The 16,422-nt window shown below is 38.6% G+C and overlaps 2 protein-coding genes across 2 annotated transcripts in view; one reads left to right on the top strand and one right to left on the bottom strand.

The window, feature by feature from the left end:
• The window catches only part of ptpa (protein phosphatase 2 phosphatase activator), a 28,695-nt gene extending 24,511 nt beyond the window's left edge, over positions 1-4,184 (bottom strand). The window contains exons 1-6 of the mRNA XM_074689723.1: positions 4,127-4,184; positions 2,190-2,299; positions 1,958-2,044; positions 1,551-1,676; positions 1,309-1,426; positions 111-210 (exon numbers count right to left, since the gene is read on the bottom strand). Coding sequence (XP_074545824.1) covers positions 111-210; positions 1,309-1,426; positions 1,551-1,676; positions 1,958-2,044; positions 2,190-2,299; positions 4,127-4,151 — 566 coding nt within the window. The 5' untranslated portion in view covers positions 4,152-4,184. The remainder of the gene's footprint in view (positions 1-110; positions 211-1,308; positions 1,427-1,550; positions 1,677-1,957; positions 2,045-2,189; positions 2,300-4,126) is intronic.
• A 1,565-nt stretch (positions 4,185-5,749) lies between these two features.
• On the top strand, positions 5,750-14,449 carry crata (carnitine O-acetyltransferase a). The gene is made up of 14 exons (XM_074690853.1): positions 5,750-5,961; positions 7,776-8,072; positions 8,223-8,341; positions 8,862-8,915; positions 9,244-9,409; positions 9,547-9,721; positions 9,926-10,104; positions 10,566-10,666; positions 10,869-10,988; positions 11,092-11,214; positions 11,467-11,602; positions 11,852-11,914; positions 12,259-12,396; positions 12,508-14,449. The coding sequence occupies exons 1-14, from the start codon at positions 5,935-5,937 to the stop codon at positions 12,721-12,723; spliced, it is 1,914 nt and encodes a 637-aa protein (XP_074546954.1). The 5' UTR covers positions 5,750-5,934; the 3' UTR covers positions 12,724-14,449.
• The last annotated feature ends 1,973 nt before the right edge of the window (positions 14,450-16,422 follow it).

The following is a 16,422-nucleotide window of genomic DNA, read 5'->3' as shown; positions in this document are numbered from 1 at the left end:
AAAAGGAGACTAAACCATTCGAGTGATATGATTTGATACTTATAATGCATGAAATAAATGTCTTAGCGTGTCTAGTTAACATGCAGCACACCACAGTGGTTTCACCTCACCTGTAAAATACTTTAAATACAATAGCCAGCTGATCATCGACCCCGAGAGCTCCGACCTTACACAAACAGCAGAGGAAAGCAGCGAACGCAGCTTCATGACCTGATAAGATAAAACATGCACACATTAAAGATCCTCCCACACTGTTTCATACTCGAAAGCTTTCACACTGGTCAACCATAATTGCAAAGTTTTATCAAGTTTCTTTTGGACCAGTCTGGTTCTTTTCTGTTGTATCATGGTTCAGTCTCACTCGTTAAAGGAGAGGAATTTTCTGCTGATTGCTGAGTCACAGTCTGACCCAGAGAGCCTGCACACCAGACAGGTACAGAAGACTGTTACCTCGATTTTCAGCAGCAACAACAACGTCCACCTCTCCACAGAGAGTTTCAGCTTCGTTCCTCTGGACTGAGGTTTACGATCCCAAGGTGCAGAACAAAGCGCTTCGAAAATAGCATTTTTCATTAGCACTATCTATTTTAGTCACTCATACCATGGTTTTATCCAGAGGTCATTCATCTGTCTGAATCATTCATTGATGTTTCTCCTCCTCAACTGAGAGCTAATTGGTTTACAAGCTTTTATTATGGTTCTTATTGTGATGTTTCATGTTATGGTTGTTGTGTATTTAGGAGTCATGTTGCTGTAAACCAGTCTATTTACAGGTAAGGCAACCTGAACCTGATTCTGAACGGAGTCACAGTTTTATATGTCCTCTCAGGCAGCAGCTCAGTTTTTTTTATTGGTTCCCAGCAGACAACAACAAGTCATTTTATTGGCTTTACTGTCTGCTTATATCACTTTATTTCTTTTTTAACAGCTCTCACTCTTTGTAATCATCTTTGGTCCTTCTTTTTGCTTTTAGTAAATATATTTATTTATTTATTTTCAGTTCTACATCTCTCATTTTGTCTGTTTAACATTTGGATCTTTTCTTGCCTTTATCTCAGCCTTTTGCCTCCACCCTGTGTTTCACTGCTTTACTAAGAAAAAACCTAGCCCATTATTTGATTCTTTTGTTGCTTCAATAGTTTTACATCCCTCTGTTCTGAATTCTTGTTGTTGGGTTTCTTGCATTGGGAGCTGCAGCAGCTGCTCTTGTTCTCTTTGGAGCCTGAGCTTTGTGCTATGTTTTTGCTCACAGGACTTTATAAACATTAGTTTTTAAGTTTCTGTGTAAATAAAGTTATTTGTTATTACCTGTTCCATAGTCTATCCTGGTGGAGTTCCCCACAGACTCTTTCAGATAGACAGCAATCTCTGGAGCTGCAGCACTTTTGTCCACAGGGAGCACTGCTGACACCAAGGCCTCTGCTTCCTACTCATACATATAAGACACAGTTTGATGGGGAACCACGGGTTGGCCTTCAGTATTATGCAGAAATAAGACTATTTAAAACATTTTACTCATAATGTGTATTCTTTTAATTCAGTGTACTAACCTGGTCCAGCTTGGCATACCAGGTTCTGTAGGCCTTATTACCAAACCGCGACGGTTGGTCAACGGGAGGCGTCTCATTTATCCATCGATCCAAAGTCCCCAAAAGATCAAGTAACTTCTCTACAGTCTGTAAAACAATCATACAACAATTACAGAGACAATACTGTAATAACTGTTATTTTCACAGCATGATCGATTTATTGTTCAGTTCTTATCAGTGACAAGACATGATGGTTTATGTAAACGATGATTGCTTGTGCATCCTCTGTGCTATTCCTCTGCATAGACTGACTTGCATCAGAAACAATATGCCAAAGGAAACATCTAGAGTGCATGTGTAAGCTGATGTTGTGTGACATTCTTTAGCTGCTGAAAAATCAGCAAAAAAGTTTTATTTAAAAAACATACCTCCGACACTTGATATTCACATGTCAGCTTCTTTCCTTTCACACCCTCATTCAAAGTCAGAATGAAGCCCATGTAGTCAGCATACGCCTGCAAGAAGAAGGATGTGTTCAGGTAAAGCCTGATAAACTTCTAGACTTGGTTTAACATTTATAAAGATCAAGAACATGTTGGCACTGGAGACCTGGACAAAAGATTGTGAAACACATTTGCAGAACCACTGAGAGCCACCTACCTGAGATCGCTTCCACTTGCCCATGTCAGGCACCATGTTGATTTCTTTCTTGGGGACCATGAAGGTGTCACCAGCTGTGACTTCAGCTGCCTCATCCTCAGGAGCAGATCCTTAAAAAGTTATGTAAAGACAGTTTTATTCATAATATAATTTTAAAATAATAAGAATTTATCTGTATTTATTTTAGTGCTGGCCAAAAGAAGAAATCCTGTTCACTGGCATTTCAGTATACAATAGATATTAGAAGGTAGAGTTTCTAAAACACCATTCATCCATAAGATTACAACATAATGTTATCCTACGGGAACCCCTGGTGTCAGTTAAGGAAAAAAGAGCCATATTATACAGATACACACAGATCATCCACACCATTCTTCCTGGACAAGCACAAGGTTTGTAACATGAACGAAAAAAAAAAAAAGCCATTTCTAAGGAGCAGACTGGGCCCAGTCTATCCAGATAATGTGCTGTGATGGAGAACGATGAGGAAGTACAATTTCTTGAGCACTGTATGCCAGTCCATGTTTTGAGTATGTGTCCTTTACTTGAGTATCATTTTGGGGGGAAATATAACGTTTAGTCTTCTAAATCTGAAAGACAACCATTCTGCTTTCAACTCCTCCACATTTTTAGGAATTTTCTTGTTCACTGCTTGTGCCGTGTAATCAACTAATGCGTTGTCTTTGCCAAAACCTGATCCCAAAGAAAACAAACTATGTTCCTGTAGTTCCATATGTGTGTGATTTGTCTAAGCAGTGTTGCAGGACATGTTAATAAATTATGACAATTCTCTACCTGTGCATTCATGGCCATATCTACAGCTTATGTTTCAGGTCTCTGAGAAGAAGAATTATTCATTTTTGTATTAAACCTTTGCTCTGTTCATTGCCCTCCAAAACTCAATCACAGTCTACATTAATCCAGTCCTGGTAGAACAGGTCTGTTAGTTTTAATCCAGGTGAAAAGTAACATTTTCATCAAGAGGTGTAATATTTGAACACAAGGATCTATACTTCCACTCACATCACAAAGTTGTGCACTGTGTGGGAAGATGTAGAAACTCCAATGCATCAATAGCGCATTAAACCCACTAATTCAGATGATTTGGATTTACTTTGCAGATGCAGTCACAGTAGAATTGGTCTATTCCAAATCTGTTACCGAAGTAATACCCACAGATTGCAAATTTCCATGCATGGATTATGAATCTACAGTCACCGACTATATACTGTGGACATGGATCTGTCCACAGCTCTGACCATAGCTCAGATTTAAAAGTAAAGTTTTGATCTTTCATTCTTAGTTGCTTCGGCATTAAAAGTTCATGTTCAATCAATTTGCTCACCCATCTCTATCAAAGTGAAATGCCAACTTGCTCGACTGTCCCCTTACTCAAGAGTAATTGTGTATAGTCACACCAGTCTATGTGTACCAAAGGCTTTATGAACAGATTATGCGCATGGTTGGTTTCCATATATAATCAGTGGCAGCGTGTCTAAATAACCCTGTAACTCTAAAAGGTAAATCTTCCTGTGTATTTTAATAAGAGACCCCAAAGCTTGACACACCGCACAAACATTCTCATGAAAATCCTCTCTACGTGCTCACTCCTCATCCTGGACGATGAAGCCAACGACAGAGAGATTTAAAACACTCTGAGAACATAACTTGACAATATGTTTAATAAATTTTATGTCACATTCATTATTGAAAACAAATAAGCTCAAATGACATCTGAAGTTATTCAAAATGTTGATGCAAGCTTTGCCTGAGAACAGCGCTATTTTTCCTTCTTTGCTTTGCTGACATCGCATAATATACTACGTTACGTCAAAATTTTAACCGTTTGATGCAAACGGCACCTGTGCTCTAGTAAAGAGATGAGAAGTGCTGCAGAACTTGCTCGAGCTTTGCAGAAACACTGAACTGAGCTTTACCTGACTGCTGCTCTGTTTCCGCCATGTTTCCGACTGACACTCTTCTTCGTGGGGTGATTTCGGGTCATTAAAAATAATCACAACTCACTACTACCACCTGCTGTTTAAAAAAAAGAATAGACAAAACATGCGGAATGGGAGAGAGGTGTGCATTCACCTCTAATTGAAGCATTCTTGGTAAAAAAAAAAAAAAAAGAAAAGAAAGAAAGAAAGAAAGAAAAAGAATAAGATAATAATAATAAGCGAAAAATGTTATTTGTAAGTTTTATTAAACATTCTTGGAAATGAGTTTCAATAATACACTACATATAAAAGAGAGATAGGAAAATAGATAAATACATGTTCTCTAAGGCACGTCCAGTCACTGATTCAAATGTAAGAAGACAATGTAAGTGGAAGGTTGTAACACACTTCTTCAGGACACAAGAAGTTCCCCAAATGAGTGTCTCAAAAAAAGTGCAGGGAAACTGCAGTACACAGCTTGGCAACCACACACTTAACTTGGATAGATCCCATGAAGAAGTTTTTAGAGAAGACATCCCAAAGGATCTGAGAGTGGCAGTGTGTGCAACACCTAAGGAAAGTGACAGGAAAGAGAAAATGTACATTTTACCAAAACTTCTGGCATCAGCAGTTAAATGCATCACTGTTATGTGGTTAAAATCTGGACCCTCATCACTTGGCCTGTGGTCCTGAAGGTCACTGAAAACTATTCCATAAAAAGTAACTTCCTCTTTAAGGGTGGAGAGGGGTGTGTTTGTTGAGGCCTGCACTGGCTGTGTAGTGAACATTAAGTAAATCCCACCCTGAAGCACAAGTGTCCCTAGTCTCTATGTGAGACATTGCAGTAAATTAAAAAAGAAGAAGTAATATTTAACCTTTTTTTTTATATAAGTTTGAGAAATAAGTTCTTCTTTTTGATGATGAAAACCACCAATTACCCAAATCATTAGAATACAAGCTGTGGTAATTTTATGTATCAACATAGAAAACCTATCAATATTATTTATATAAGCAATAACAAACTACTATTTTAATTACTATGTCTTAATAGACTGCATATTTTCATATGAAAGGAGCACAATGTTACACACAACTTTATCAGAGCTGAATACCTGATGGAACTGTGGATTTTAACATTGATGTAGTCTTGTTTTGAGTGTGCATAGGGGTCATTTACATTTAAAGGTTGTAAATCTTTTTTAAGTAAACTTTAGAATGTCATCATCGGCTTTAATCATATTGAACATAATTATCCAACAACAAATTGTGGCCAGTGAAAATACTGAGTGGCTAGTAACTCAGGGATACCACTAGCCACAGTGGCTGGTGAGCAAAAAAGTTAATGTCAAGCCCTGGTTATCAGTATGAAAACAGAATACATGATAACAATTTACTCATCATATAAATAATGTGATACAGTATTTTATATTCCTCCCTGCAGTCTTAATCATTAATGTGTTTATACTCACTCTCCACTTTGCACTGTATGTTCCTTGTTTTTATCAAAGAAGGTGATGACACACTTTATCAATAAGTGACTTATCTACCACTTTTTATGACAGCTCTCAGCATGTCTTACAGCTGACTGACTCCTCCGCTATTGTGTCCCACAGCTGACCTTTGCTGTTATAATTATCACTGACTGTCGAAGGCACTTGCAGTCTGCATGCCTGCCTGAGTGTGTGTGCAGTGAGTCTGGTGTTTTCACCGCAGATCGAACATCAAACTTAAAGCTTTTGCTTTATGGTGTGCTGGACTTTGCGCACTGACGGTCCAGAGACGGTGGGCGTTCTTCTGAAAGCAGAATGTGGGGCATATGCAGCAGAGCTATGGTAAGTAACACACCTTTAGCTTACTCTGCTTCCTAAACATGACTGGCTGACATCCAACTTCAACTACAAGAGCTGAAGTTCATCGCCGTGGTAGCCTTCCGCAGACACAGAATAATCGACTAGTTTGCTCATTAGCGAGATATATTACAGAATACAAGTAGCTAGCAGAATTAGCCGACTTAGCTCGTATTGAGCTGAAGCAGCAGCTAGCAGGTTGTCTAGCTAGCAAATAAACTGGGTGAAAGGTGATTTTCAGTTTAACACAGCGAACGATCACTGAAAGGAAATCTTTCCAAATGCTAATATACACTTTTCTAATGGCATTTGAGCTGTACAGTTTATTTCTGATAGAGAAGTTAGAGAGAGAGAAGATGACATAAGGTAAACTGTGTCACTGTCCTGTAAAACTAACCATTCAGACAAGCATCATTGAAATAACGGACACATTAAGCAAAACATTGTACGCGTCTAAGTGCTAAGCTGAAAATCTAATGTCTCCCTTTAAGCAGCTGCTTTTAAAAACTGCTTTGAAAAGTTTGGGAAGTAAGGAATCATAAACCTTACATCTTGTCAAAATCCTTGCTGTGTGCTCTCTTGTTTTTGCACATGTCTTGTTTTTGTACCTAAAGGTCTTATAAAGTCGTTATTAAGCTTCAGTTAACTTATACAATATGTCAGCAGATGTTTTGGTTGGATGCTAATTTTAATTTTTGTAGCATTTTGCATCTGGTCGTATGATTCAAAAGAGTATGATCAGTTCTGAAACGGTAATGACACCTCAATAATTAGTAAAGATGGACTAATTATCTATAATAATGACACCTAAGTATTTCACTTGTTTGTCTTAACCAGGTCTGTGTGTTTTACACATTGTTTACATGTTTGTCATGTAGTAGACAAGTTGAAAATAAGAACAGATTGCCTCCTACTGGTGATATTTGTCACCACACTCCTAAAATACAACCAAATGTAGTGGTTTTTGTTTCAAAAAAAGATTGCTGTGCAAAAGAAAATTCTCAAATATAAAATAAAATGCAAAAACACTCCATATAAAATGCAAGCTGAAAAATACAATTGATACTATCCTTTCCCTAGCTCCAGACTTGTTTATTCATAAATACTAATCAGTTGTCAGACTTTCAACTTTTTAAATGACAGTTTTTGAGCTTATCCTGAGAGTGATTGCTCAACACATACTTGAACATGTCCATTTTCAGTAGCAAAACTGAATTTTGTGCACTTAAATTACATTTTAACCATTGTTCAATTCAAAGAAAACCTCACCTGCTCCTAACGGAGGGGGAGTAAATGTTGATGCTTTGCCTGGCATGAATACATTCTTTGTTTTGAAAAACCTCCAAGTTAGTCAGTTAGTGCCTCAAGGCTAATGAAAAGAAATGTCCGCACTTCCCTTTACTGTACAAAATGTAGGGCTGGGCGGTTATGGTAAAAATATGAATCCCGATTATTTTAAGTGATATTGAAATCACAATTAATATACACTATTATTCATTTATTCAAAAACTTCAGTACTGATTTAAACACAACTTTAAAGAACCAGCAAGTAGAACATACAGAATTATTGATACACATAAGTCACACACACACTCTCGCTGTGGCTGCACATGGAACACAGAAGAGCTATGAAGCACATGAACTTGCATACATCTACACTGTGTGGCATATTAATTGTTTTTCTTCAATTATATTGTTTTTATGATTGTCAGATGGCAAAATTGAAATCATGATTAAAGTCCGATTAATTGTCCAGCCCTAACAAAATGACACTTAAACCATGTTTCAATGCTTCTCAGGTGAAGGTGGGAATGGCGAAACCCTGTGGCTTAGTAAAACCATGCCACTTGGTGAAGCCTGTATCAGCGACCCGGGTCTCTGGCAGATACCTGACCCATCAGAGGGGTCTGCCCGCACTGCCGGTACCCCCTCTCCAACAGACCTGTGAGCGCTACATCTCTGCTCTGGAGCCTATTGTGGAGGTGGATGAGCTGAAACACACCAAAGAGCTACTGGCGGAGTTTCAGAAAGCTGGAGGAGTGGGAGAAAGACTGCAGAGAGGATTGGAGAAGAGAGCCAGCAAAACAGATAACTGGGTGAAACAGCTTGTATTTCAACACGTTTAAATTAAGTGATATACTTTGTGTTTACTTTAATACTGTATATAATGTAACTAACCTGCTTGTTTCAAAGATTTTGTTTTCTATGTTTTTTAAAGCTGTTTTCAACTGTCTTTGTGTCTATAGTTGTCAGAGTGGTGGGTGCAGGTTGCTTACCTAACGTACCGTCTCCCTGTGGTGGTTCATTCAAGTCCTGGGTTGGTCCTGCCTCGTATGAATTTCAGAGACAAGCAGGGACAAATAAGGTGATCTCTCTCACACACACACACAAATTGAGCAATTATAATCCAAAAATTACAGCATTTTTTTAATGTCTCAAAAATTCCCAAAGCCAAGAGTATAATTTTCATCTCCCCCTTTTCATTATAAATCAGTTCTGTTACGGTCAATGTAAGGCCAAATGGGAGTGGATTTTTTTCCAAACACCACATTACCTATGGATTGACTGGTTTTAAACCTTGGCTGATTGTTGTGGTGGATATTTGGTGTATATTCAGCGCTGATTAAAAGAGCAAATGAAAAACTTCGGTGCTATGGTCAGTGTGTAGTGCTCTCTGGGTCTGTTGTCAGGCACCACTATGTCTCACCTGCAGCACGACCTGTTAGGCTGCACTTCTTATGACTTTGGGACATAACTGTACTAAAAGTGAATCTGGTTAACTGTTAACTCCTTTAACTATAACTGCCTCTCTGTTGTGTAACCAACATAAAAACCTTCATCAAAGTTAATATAAGATAGAAGTGAATTATCTTTTCTGTCTTTAGGTTTGCTGCTAAACTGATAGCAGGTGTTTTGGACTTTAAGACGATGATTGACAAGTGAGTATTGAAGACAAGATTTTCTCCTTATTGTTCTCATGTGATCTATTTGCTTTTACTGTTTTAATTTTGTCGATGATATAGTTTAGAACAACCAGCTCAGCTCATCTCATAGAAAACTAAATCAGTTGCTCTAACCTATTGACCCTCCCTCAGAATCATAGCATTCATGGAAACCTGTTTAGTTTACTACTATGACTGCAGCATTTTTTTTATTATTATTTGTTTTTTTTATTTTGGCCGCTTTATGGAAACAGAAATTAGCCAGATAATAAATGATATGAAGGCAAAAATTGTGTTAATGGCAAGTTTGGTGGATGTTTTGCAGTGAAACTCTTCCTGTAGAATATCTTGGTGGGAAGCCTCTGTGTATGAACCAGTACTATGAAGTTCTGTCTTCCTGCCGTATTCCTGGTTTGAAGAAGGACTCTGTGGTGAACCACGCCAAGAGCTCCAGACCACCCAAACACATCACTGTAGTGCACAACTTTCAGGTGAGGAGAATCAGAGTCCCACATCTGTTCCTGCAAACAACATGAATATCTCCATGTGCAGACAGAGATCTCCATCCTGCAAACTGATTTTAGTTTCCTAAACAAGTCTTTGTTTTTTCTTCCTCCTCCTTGATCAGTTCTTCGTGTTAGACGTGTACAACAGTGATGGGACTCCTCTGACGTCTGATCAGCTCTGTGTTCAGCTGGACAGGATCTGTAGCTCCTCACAGCAGACCAACATGGTACCCGTCGGCATACTCACCACACAGCATCGAGACTTGTGGGGCAAAGCATACCTCAACCTCATCAAAGGTGAGCTGAAAGGATCCTGGAGTCTCCACAAATGCTTCAGTAGTCTTCTGTTCCCGGGCAGTCAGGGCAAGTTTGTCTGCTAAAATGTTCTGAGGTTAAAATAAGATATGAAACTAAGCATTTTCTACTATCTCATTAGCAGCTGAAAACTCTTTACAGGAACTTTAACACAGAAAATAACAGGTGTGTTATGATTGTGTCCAGATAAGACCAACAAACAGTCAGTGTCAGCCATCCAGAGGAGCATCTTCACGCTGTGTTTGGATGGAGCGATGCCTCAAGTGTCTGAAGAGACATGCAGGAGCACAGCTGCGGTCCAGATGCTGCATGGAGGAGGGAGTCAGTGGAACAGTGGCAATCGCTGGTTCGACAAAACGCTACAGGTGAAATACGTCTTACCACTGCAGCCTCAGGTGTTGGCTTTGTCAGCACCATGTTTTCTTCCCAACAGACTCCCATTAAATGTTTGTGGTCTACCTATTATAAATGCCTCTTTAAGCTTCAATGATATGTCTTCATCCCATGAGATGTGTCCCATCACAAAAGATGACAATTAAAATTTTATGTTTATTCAGAGAAGAGTTTTTTTTTATTAAACACTTCCTTGTAAATAGAATTGCTGCTTATAGAGTCATGGGTAATTTTCCAACTTTTGTTAAGAGTATTACTTTGATTTCATATCAGGGTTTTTCAGTACCTTCTCCTAGAATCATTAAGTATCAATTTGCAGAAGCACCTTGTCTTCAGACAGGAAAAAATGCTGAAGAAAAAGCTTTGATCAAACCGTTAATTTACAAGTACAAGAAGTCATTATTATCTTTAAAGTGTTTCTTTTTTTCTTCAGTTTATCGTTGGAGAGGATGGGACATGTGGTGCTAACTACGAGCACGCCCCAGCTGAGGGCCCACCCATCGTGGCCTTGATCGACCATGTTGTAGAATACACGTAAGTAGGTCAGAGAGGAATTTGTCTCTGTGGGTGTCTGTTATGATTTCTCCTCGTTTGAAAATCTTTGAAAGAGCAGCAACGAAACTGAGACCCTAAACCTTCAACATGCTCAGAAGATACTGATTACGCCTGTGTGTTTTACTACATTTGTATTCTATCCCATATTTTTTTTCTCTTTCTGTCTTGTTTCTGTTCACAGGAGGAAACCAGAAATGACTCGGTCTCCCATGGTGCCTTTGCCCATGCCCCAGAAACTTCACTTTAACATCACCCCAGAGATTAAGAAAGACATTGAGGAAGCCAAACAGGACATGAACATGTGAGGATGGATTTAAGTCTTTTAATGACAGCAAATATCTGTCGTTGAGCATCAACATTGAACAGGTCTCATTCCTGCTCTCCTGACATGTCTCCCCTCACAGCCTGGCAGGTGATCTGGACATTAGGGTCACAGTGTTTGGACACTTTGGGAAAGATGTTCCAAAGTCTCACAAGATGAGTCCAGATGCTTTCATACAGGTAGCCCTGCAGCTGGCGTACTACAGGTAAGATAGAGCACCACTGGTGACTTGATGTTTTTTATATACCAACTGTCATGTAATATAAACTTTCAACATATTTTAAGGTTTTAAACTCAAATAGTAGTGCTGTCAACCAGCTGATGAAACCTCAGCAGCTGACTTTTGGTCTATATCTTCCTCTGAGCAGCCTTATCAATGAGCCCTGATGACTCAGATTTAGAAGACAAACACTTCTACACATTTTCTCACTCTGTTTCTCACCTCCTGCACCCATAGGATGTACCAACACTGCTGTGCCACTTACGAAAGTGCCTCGCTGCGGATGTTCAGATTGGGTCGAACAGATACAATCAGATCAGCGTCCAACGCTTCAGCTGCTTTCGTCAAAGCCTTCGATGACCCAAACAGACAGGTCTGACCAGAGTGAGAATCTGAAGACATGCAATTGATAAAGTAGAAAGTGTTACAACCCATACTCTCTAACTTTATCTGGCTTTATCATTCAACCATAAACCAGAGTGATAAAACTGTTACAGATGAGTCACTTTAGATTGCTTAAACACTGCACCACATGATGAAAAAAAGATAAAACAAAAGTGATTTTACAACCAGTATAAGATGTGTCATTACTTTTATCTTGTTTTCTCTGCATCTGTTGCAGAACACAGAGAAAGTTGATCTGATGGCAAAAGCTGTGGCAGCCCACAGATCGTACACCAACATGGTGAGTATGAACTGTGTGAAGATCTGCAGAGACTGAGAAACAAAATATTAGTTTTTTACTTTAGATAGGTCACAAAACATCATTTGATCATTATGCCTGGTGTAGCTTAACTCCCTGTGTTGTCAGTGAAACTGTAAGGATTATAGTGCTGTACAAGTCAAGATCACCAATAAGAGGTACTGCTTTGTCCAGAGGGAACACCAAAACTAACACAATTAAAAAAGCACTCACAGAAGCTTTCATGAGTTAATAAAAACGTGAATTATGAATATATTTGTGACTGACACCAAGTAATAAAATCAAAACCAAAAAAAACTGAATAAATAATTTAACTCTGTCTGCAGGCAATCAGTGGTCAGGCTATAGACAGACACCTGCTGGGTCTGAAGCTGCTGGCTCTGGAGGAAAACCTCAGCATGCCTGAGATCTTCACTGACCCTGCCTTCGCCAAAGCCTTACATTACCGCCTGTCAACGAGTCAGGTAGGAGCGAGGGTTGAAACTGCTCAGTAATGTAGAACACATGCATGGCTCCGAAATAATTCCAAACCAGTTACCCAAACTCAGTTTTTCATTTTTTTGTCTCTTTTAAAGGTCCCGTCCAAGGCTGACTGCGTCATGTGTTTCGGCCCAGTCGTGCCAAATGGATACGGTGTTTGCTACAACCCTATGGAGGATCACATCAACTTTGCTGTGTCATCATTTAACACCTGTAAAGAAACGGATGCTTCTCAGCTAGCTCAGGCTGTGGAGAATGCTCTGCTGGACATGAGGACTGTGCTGGACCAAACGCCAAGAGCCAAGCTGTAAAAAACCTGCACACAAGTCTGAACTGACTTACAGGGTACATTTTTTAAAATAAATCAGACATGGAGATGCTTTTGAAACTCTTTTATTTATGGAGATAAAGCAGGAATCACAGGCCTGTTAACTACAAGGCCTGTTTGGGTACTTATCATACCTGTTAACGTAACTTTTACTGAATATTTAAGAACTTTGATGAAAAGTTTGGGAGGTAAAACTAAACCACTGCATCAGAAATTATTTTACTTAATGTTTTATTAAGGTTGATATAGACCTCCTAGTTCATTAAGTGTTGTGATATTCCCTTATGCCTTATTCAGTCCTCTTATGGACTCTTGGGAGGTGTGATCAGTCACGAGAACACAAACCGTTAAATGCTCATTTTTCAAGACAGGCTTTAGTTTATAGTGCCAGGTGTCGTGAAATGAAAAATTGTTTTTCTAAATTTACAGTTGTTTACTCTTGAGACAGTTTTAGAGCAGTGGGCTTATAAATATTGAAACTAACTTTAGTTTCCCTCTCAGTTATTTGCTTGGGTAGCATATCATGGATTATTTTTTAATTATTTCTACAAAGCACGAAAATAATACACCCTCCTTTTTTTGAGGCTGAGGGATGTTTTGAAAACTGGACTCACTGGTGATTTTACAAGCCCCAGCAGGTATTCTGTTGGTGTTTCCCATATGCTGTTGATCATTACCTTTCTGCACTTTATATGACTTTAATCTCTACTTCTGTGGTACAAAGAAGACAAACTCTACAGACAGATGTTTTTGACTCTTTAATTATTTGTGTCAGATCTGTGGCATTTTAGTGTCAACAAATCATGAGCTGAGATCAGACAGGGCAGTCCACTCTATCAAGAACTGCTTTATTCATCTGTGCCTTACAACACTTCATTGTTCCCTAAAGTTATATTTTTATGTCTCAAATAATGAACTGGATGCTGATGAATCAGCCATTGTTTACACCCCCTCAACAAAGAGGGATGCATTAAAGTGTTCAAGGAAACACGTTTGTTTTGAACATGTCTCCCACTTATATGACAGAGTTGCTCATAGGAGCTTAAGGTCAAAAATTCAAATCAGCTGTACACATCACATTTGAACCATGCATCATATGGTTACATTCAGTAAAACAGACATTTATGATCTGTAGCTTTTATTTTGAAGGTCTTAAGCATCTTATTCTCGTACTAAGTCAGTCCTGTTCTCTTATTATGCACTGACATGCCGTGAGGTTTATTAAGTTGGTTTATTTCTATGTATGCGACCACTGGTCGTCACTAGAGTCCAGATTAAATCTTGCAGACAGCATTATTATCACCTTATTAGTTTAAAGTCATCATGTCTGATATTTTTTAGGATTACCCATTGAGTGTTTCTAAATGTAGATTTTTCTCTAAGATGTAAAATCACTGACCCATCCTCATACAGATGTCAGACTTGAATGATAGACTTGTTTGGCCAGTGAGCATCACAGCATGTAAAATAGGATTAATAATGAAGTTTCACACAAGAGATTTCATGACTTGAAATGTACACATTAAACTGTTGACTGTGGGAGGATTGTCTGGCAGGAAATTGCATAATAACGGGGAGCATGTGGCCGTCTGTTATTGGAATTTTCTACACTTTCCCCACATTAAAATGCTGAACTTTCTAAAGGACTTTCTATTCCTTCTTTCTTGATTTGTACTCTGTTTTTTTGCAGTCAGCAAAAAGGAAATAGTACAACAGGCAGCAGTTCACCATCATGTTTTATCTTCTATAAGTGAATCAACATGTTACACAACGACTGTGCTTGAATGTCAGGAAAGAGTTTACGAGAGTTCATGACCTGTTAAATGCACAGCTGGACCACCCCAGTCTTAAAAGTTTTTAGACACTGCCCAGATTTCAGATGAAACTGATGCATGATGTCACATGCATTGGACTGAATAAAGAATTTAACATATATGAAAATTTACTTGACTTTTAGACTGAAAGAATCCGGTAAAGAACTCACTGGTTGTAGTTGTAATGAGTGTGATGACACCTAATGTTGGGCAAATCAGAAATGTCAAAAGCAGATTTTTACGTCTCTGGGAATCAAATACAACTTTTGTCTATGTTGTGTACCTATTACTGGGATTTTCTTACAGCCTCATAAGAAATGACTTGGGAAAGTGAGACTATCTGAGAGTAAATGTAGCATGATTCACTGTCACGTTTACTGTTATAGAAGGACTAACTTTACCCACATATAGTAAATGACTTTTCTTTTTTTTTTGTCCTGCCGGTGTGCCACAGACGCTTACTGACACAGCTGAAGCCTGACTCACTGACCTCTTTAACTGCTCCTCAGGGATCTTTCTTTCTCTCCAGACAGTCGCTCATTACCAGATCTATCTACAGGTATGACTCTGTGCCCCATCATATCCATACCTGGCATTGCATCAAGGTGTGACTCAAATATTCAGCCTGAGGGGTGAATTTCTTCTTCTTTGGGATTTTATAAAGACTAGAGTCAAATCTATTGCATCAAGAATTTGGTTATTTTGTTCTGTGGCTTAAGTGTTACCAATTTTGTTCATATCCTTTTTATTGTGCTGAAAGAAATTATAAAGTGAGCTGGATTTAATAACATGTTTGCACCATAGTTTGAACAATAAAAGCACTCAGAGAGTGCAGACCTCTGCCAAGCATATTGTGATTGCAACGCAACACTTTGGTCCTACTTTAATGTTATACTCCTTTTCAGTAGACTGTCTGCTATAATTTGGTGTTAGTTGCAGATTTGTACAATGATTTGTTTCCTGACAGTGTTGAAAATTATGATGACCCAGTACATATTTCATATTCTGGATCTTAGTATCCAGAATATTGCCAGGATCTGGATCACACTTTTACATCTGTCAGAAATTGTGGTGACCTTGTCTTGTATTGTTTTGCAAAGCAATCAGACCACTTATTGTGGCATTATATACACATATGGTGAATCTATCTCACATCGACTATCTCACAATGATAAAAAATCCTTTAAAAACAATCCTAGATCCAGATGGTGATCCAGATCACCTCCAAAATTTAATCACTTCTTCTTTATCCCATTTTGAACATTTCCTGAAAACTTAATCAAGATCAGTTTGTTTCTTTTGAGTTATGTTGTTCACAGACAAACTCTCCCAAAAACATAACCTCCTTGGCAGAGGTTATAAAAACCTACTGTGGAATTTTTAGACAGCTCTAAAACCTTAGTTGTCCTGAAACATTTTGATTTTGATTTCTTTTTAATTCAGGCTGTTCTTGTAATTATGGTCACAACAATCACGTCTCCAGCATCTGATGTAAGCTGCTCTTTTTCTGGCCCAGCAAGGAGGTGGTGCTTCATTGGAAGTGTTTATTCTGGCTTGTGGCCAGTTCTTTGGTGTTTGAAACGCAAGGAGCTGATGCCTGAAAGGGCTCTGACTCCGAACTTGCACTGGAACTGGCTCAGTGTAAAAATAGGTTTCATTTTTCTCAGTTTGGGTTTTGATGGCGTGGCATGTTTTAGAGGTGGATGGGGAACAAATTGACAGTAACCTAGGTGTACTTGTTTTTTTAGGCCAAAAGTAATACCAGCATCAGCATAACCCAGGTCTGGTAACACAACCCTCTCAAATATCAGAGCTGTCCCACAGAATATAACTTTAAACATTTCCACGTTGACTTCACTTTTCAGTCA

The sequence above is a fragment of the Halichoeres trimaculatus genome, unplaced genomic scaffold (genome assembly GCF_033239565.1).
Source record: "Halichoeres trimaculatus isolate MK-OKI-2021-1 unplaced genomic scaffold, fHalTri1.1 fHalTri1_scaffold_16, whole genome shotgun sequence".
NCBI classification, from domain to species: Eukaryota; Metazoa; Chordata; class Actinopteri; order Labriformes; family Labridae; genus Halichoeres; species Halichoeres trimaculatus.
The sequence above is the reverse complement of the archived record's forward strand: the minus strand, read 5'-3'. Positions and strand labels throughout refer to the sequence as shown.

Coding starts and splice junctions, on each gene's coding strand:
- crata (XM_074690853.1), top strand. CDS start 5,935: ATGTGGGGCATATGCAGCAGAGCTATG. Junction 10,105..10,565: donor GGTTCGACAAAACGCTACAG/GTGAAATACGTC, acceptor TTTTTTCTTCAG/TTTATCGTTGGAGAGGATGG. Junction 11,215..11,466: donor CTGCAGCTGGCGTACTACAG/GTAAGATAGAGC, acceptor CTGCACCCATAG/GATGTACCAACACTGCTGTG.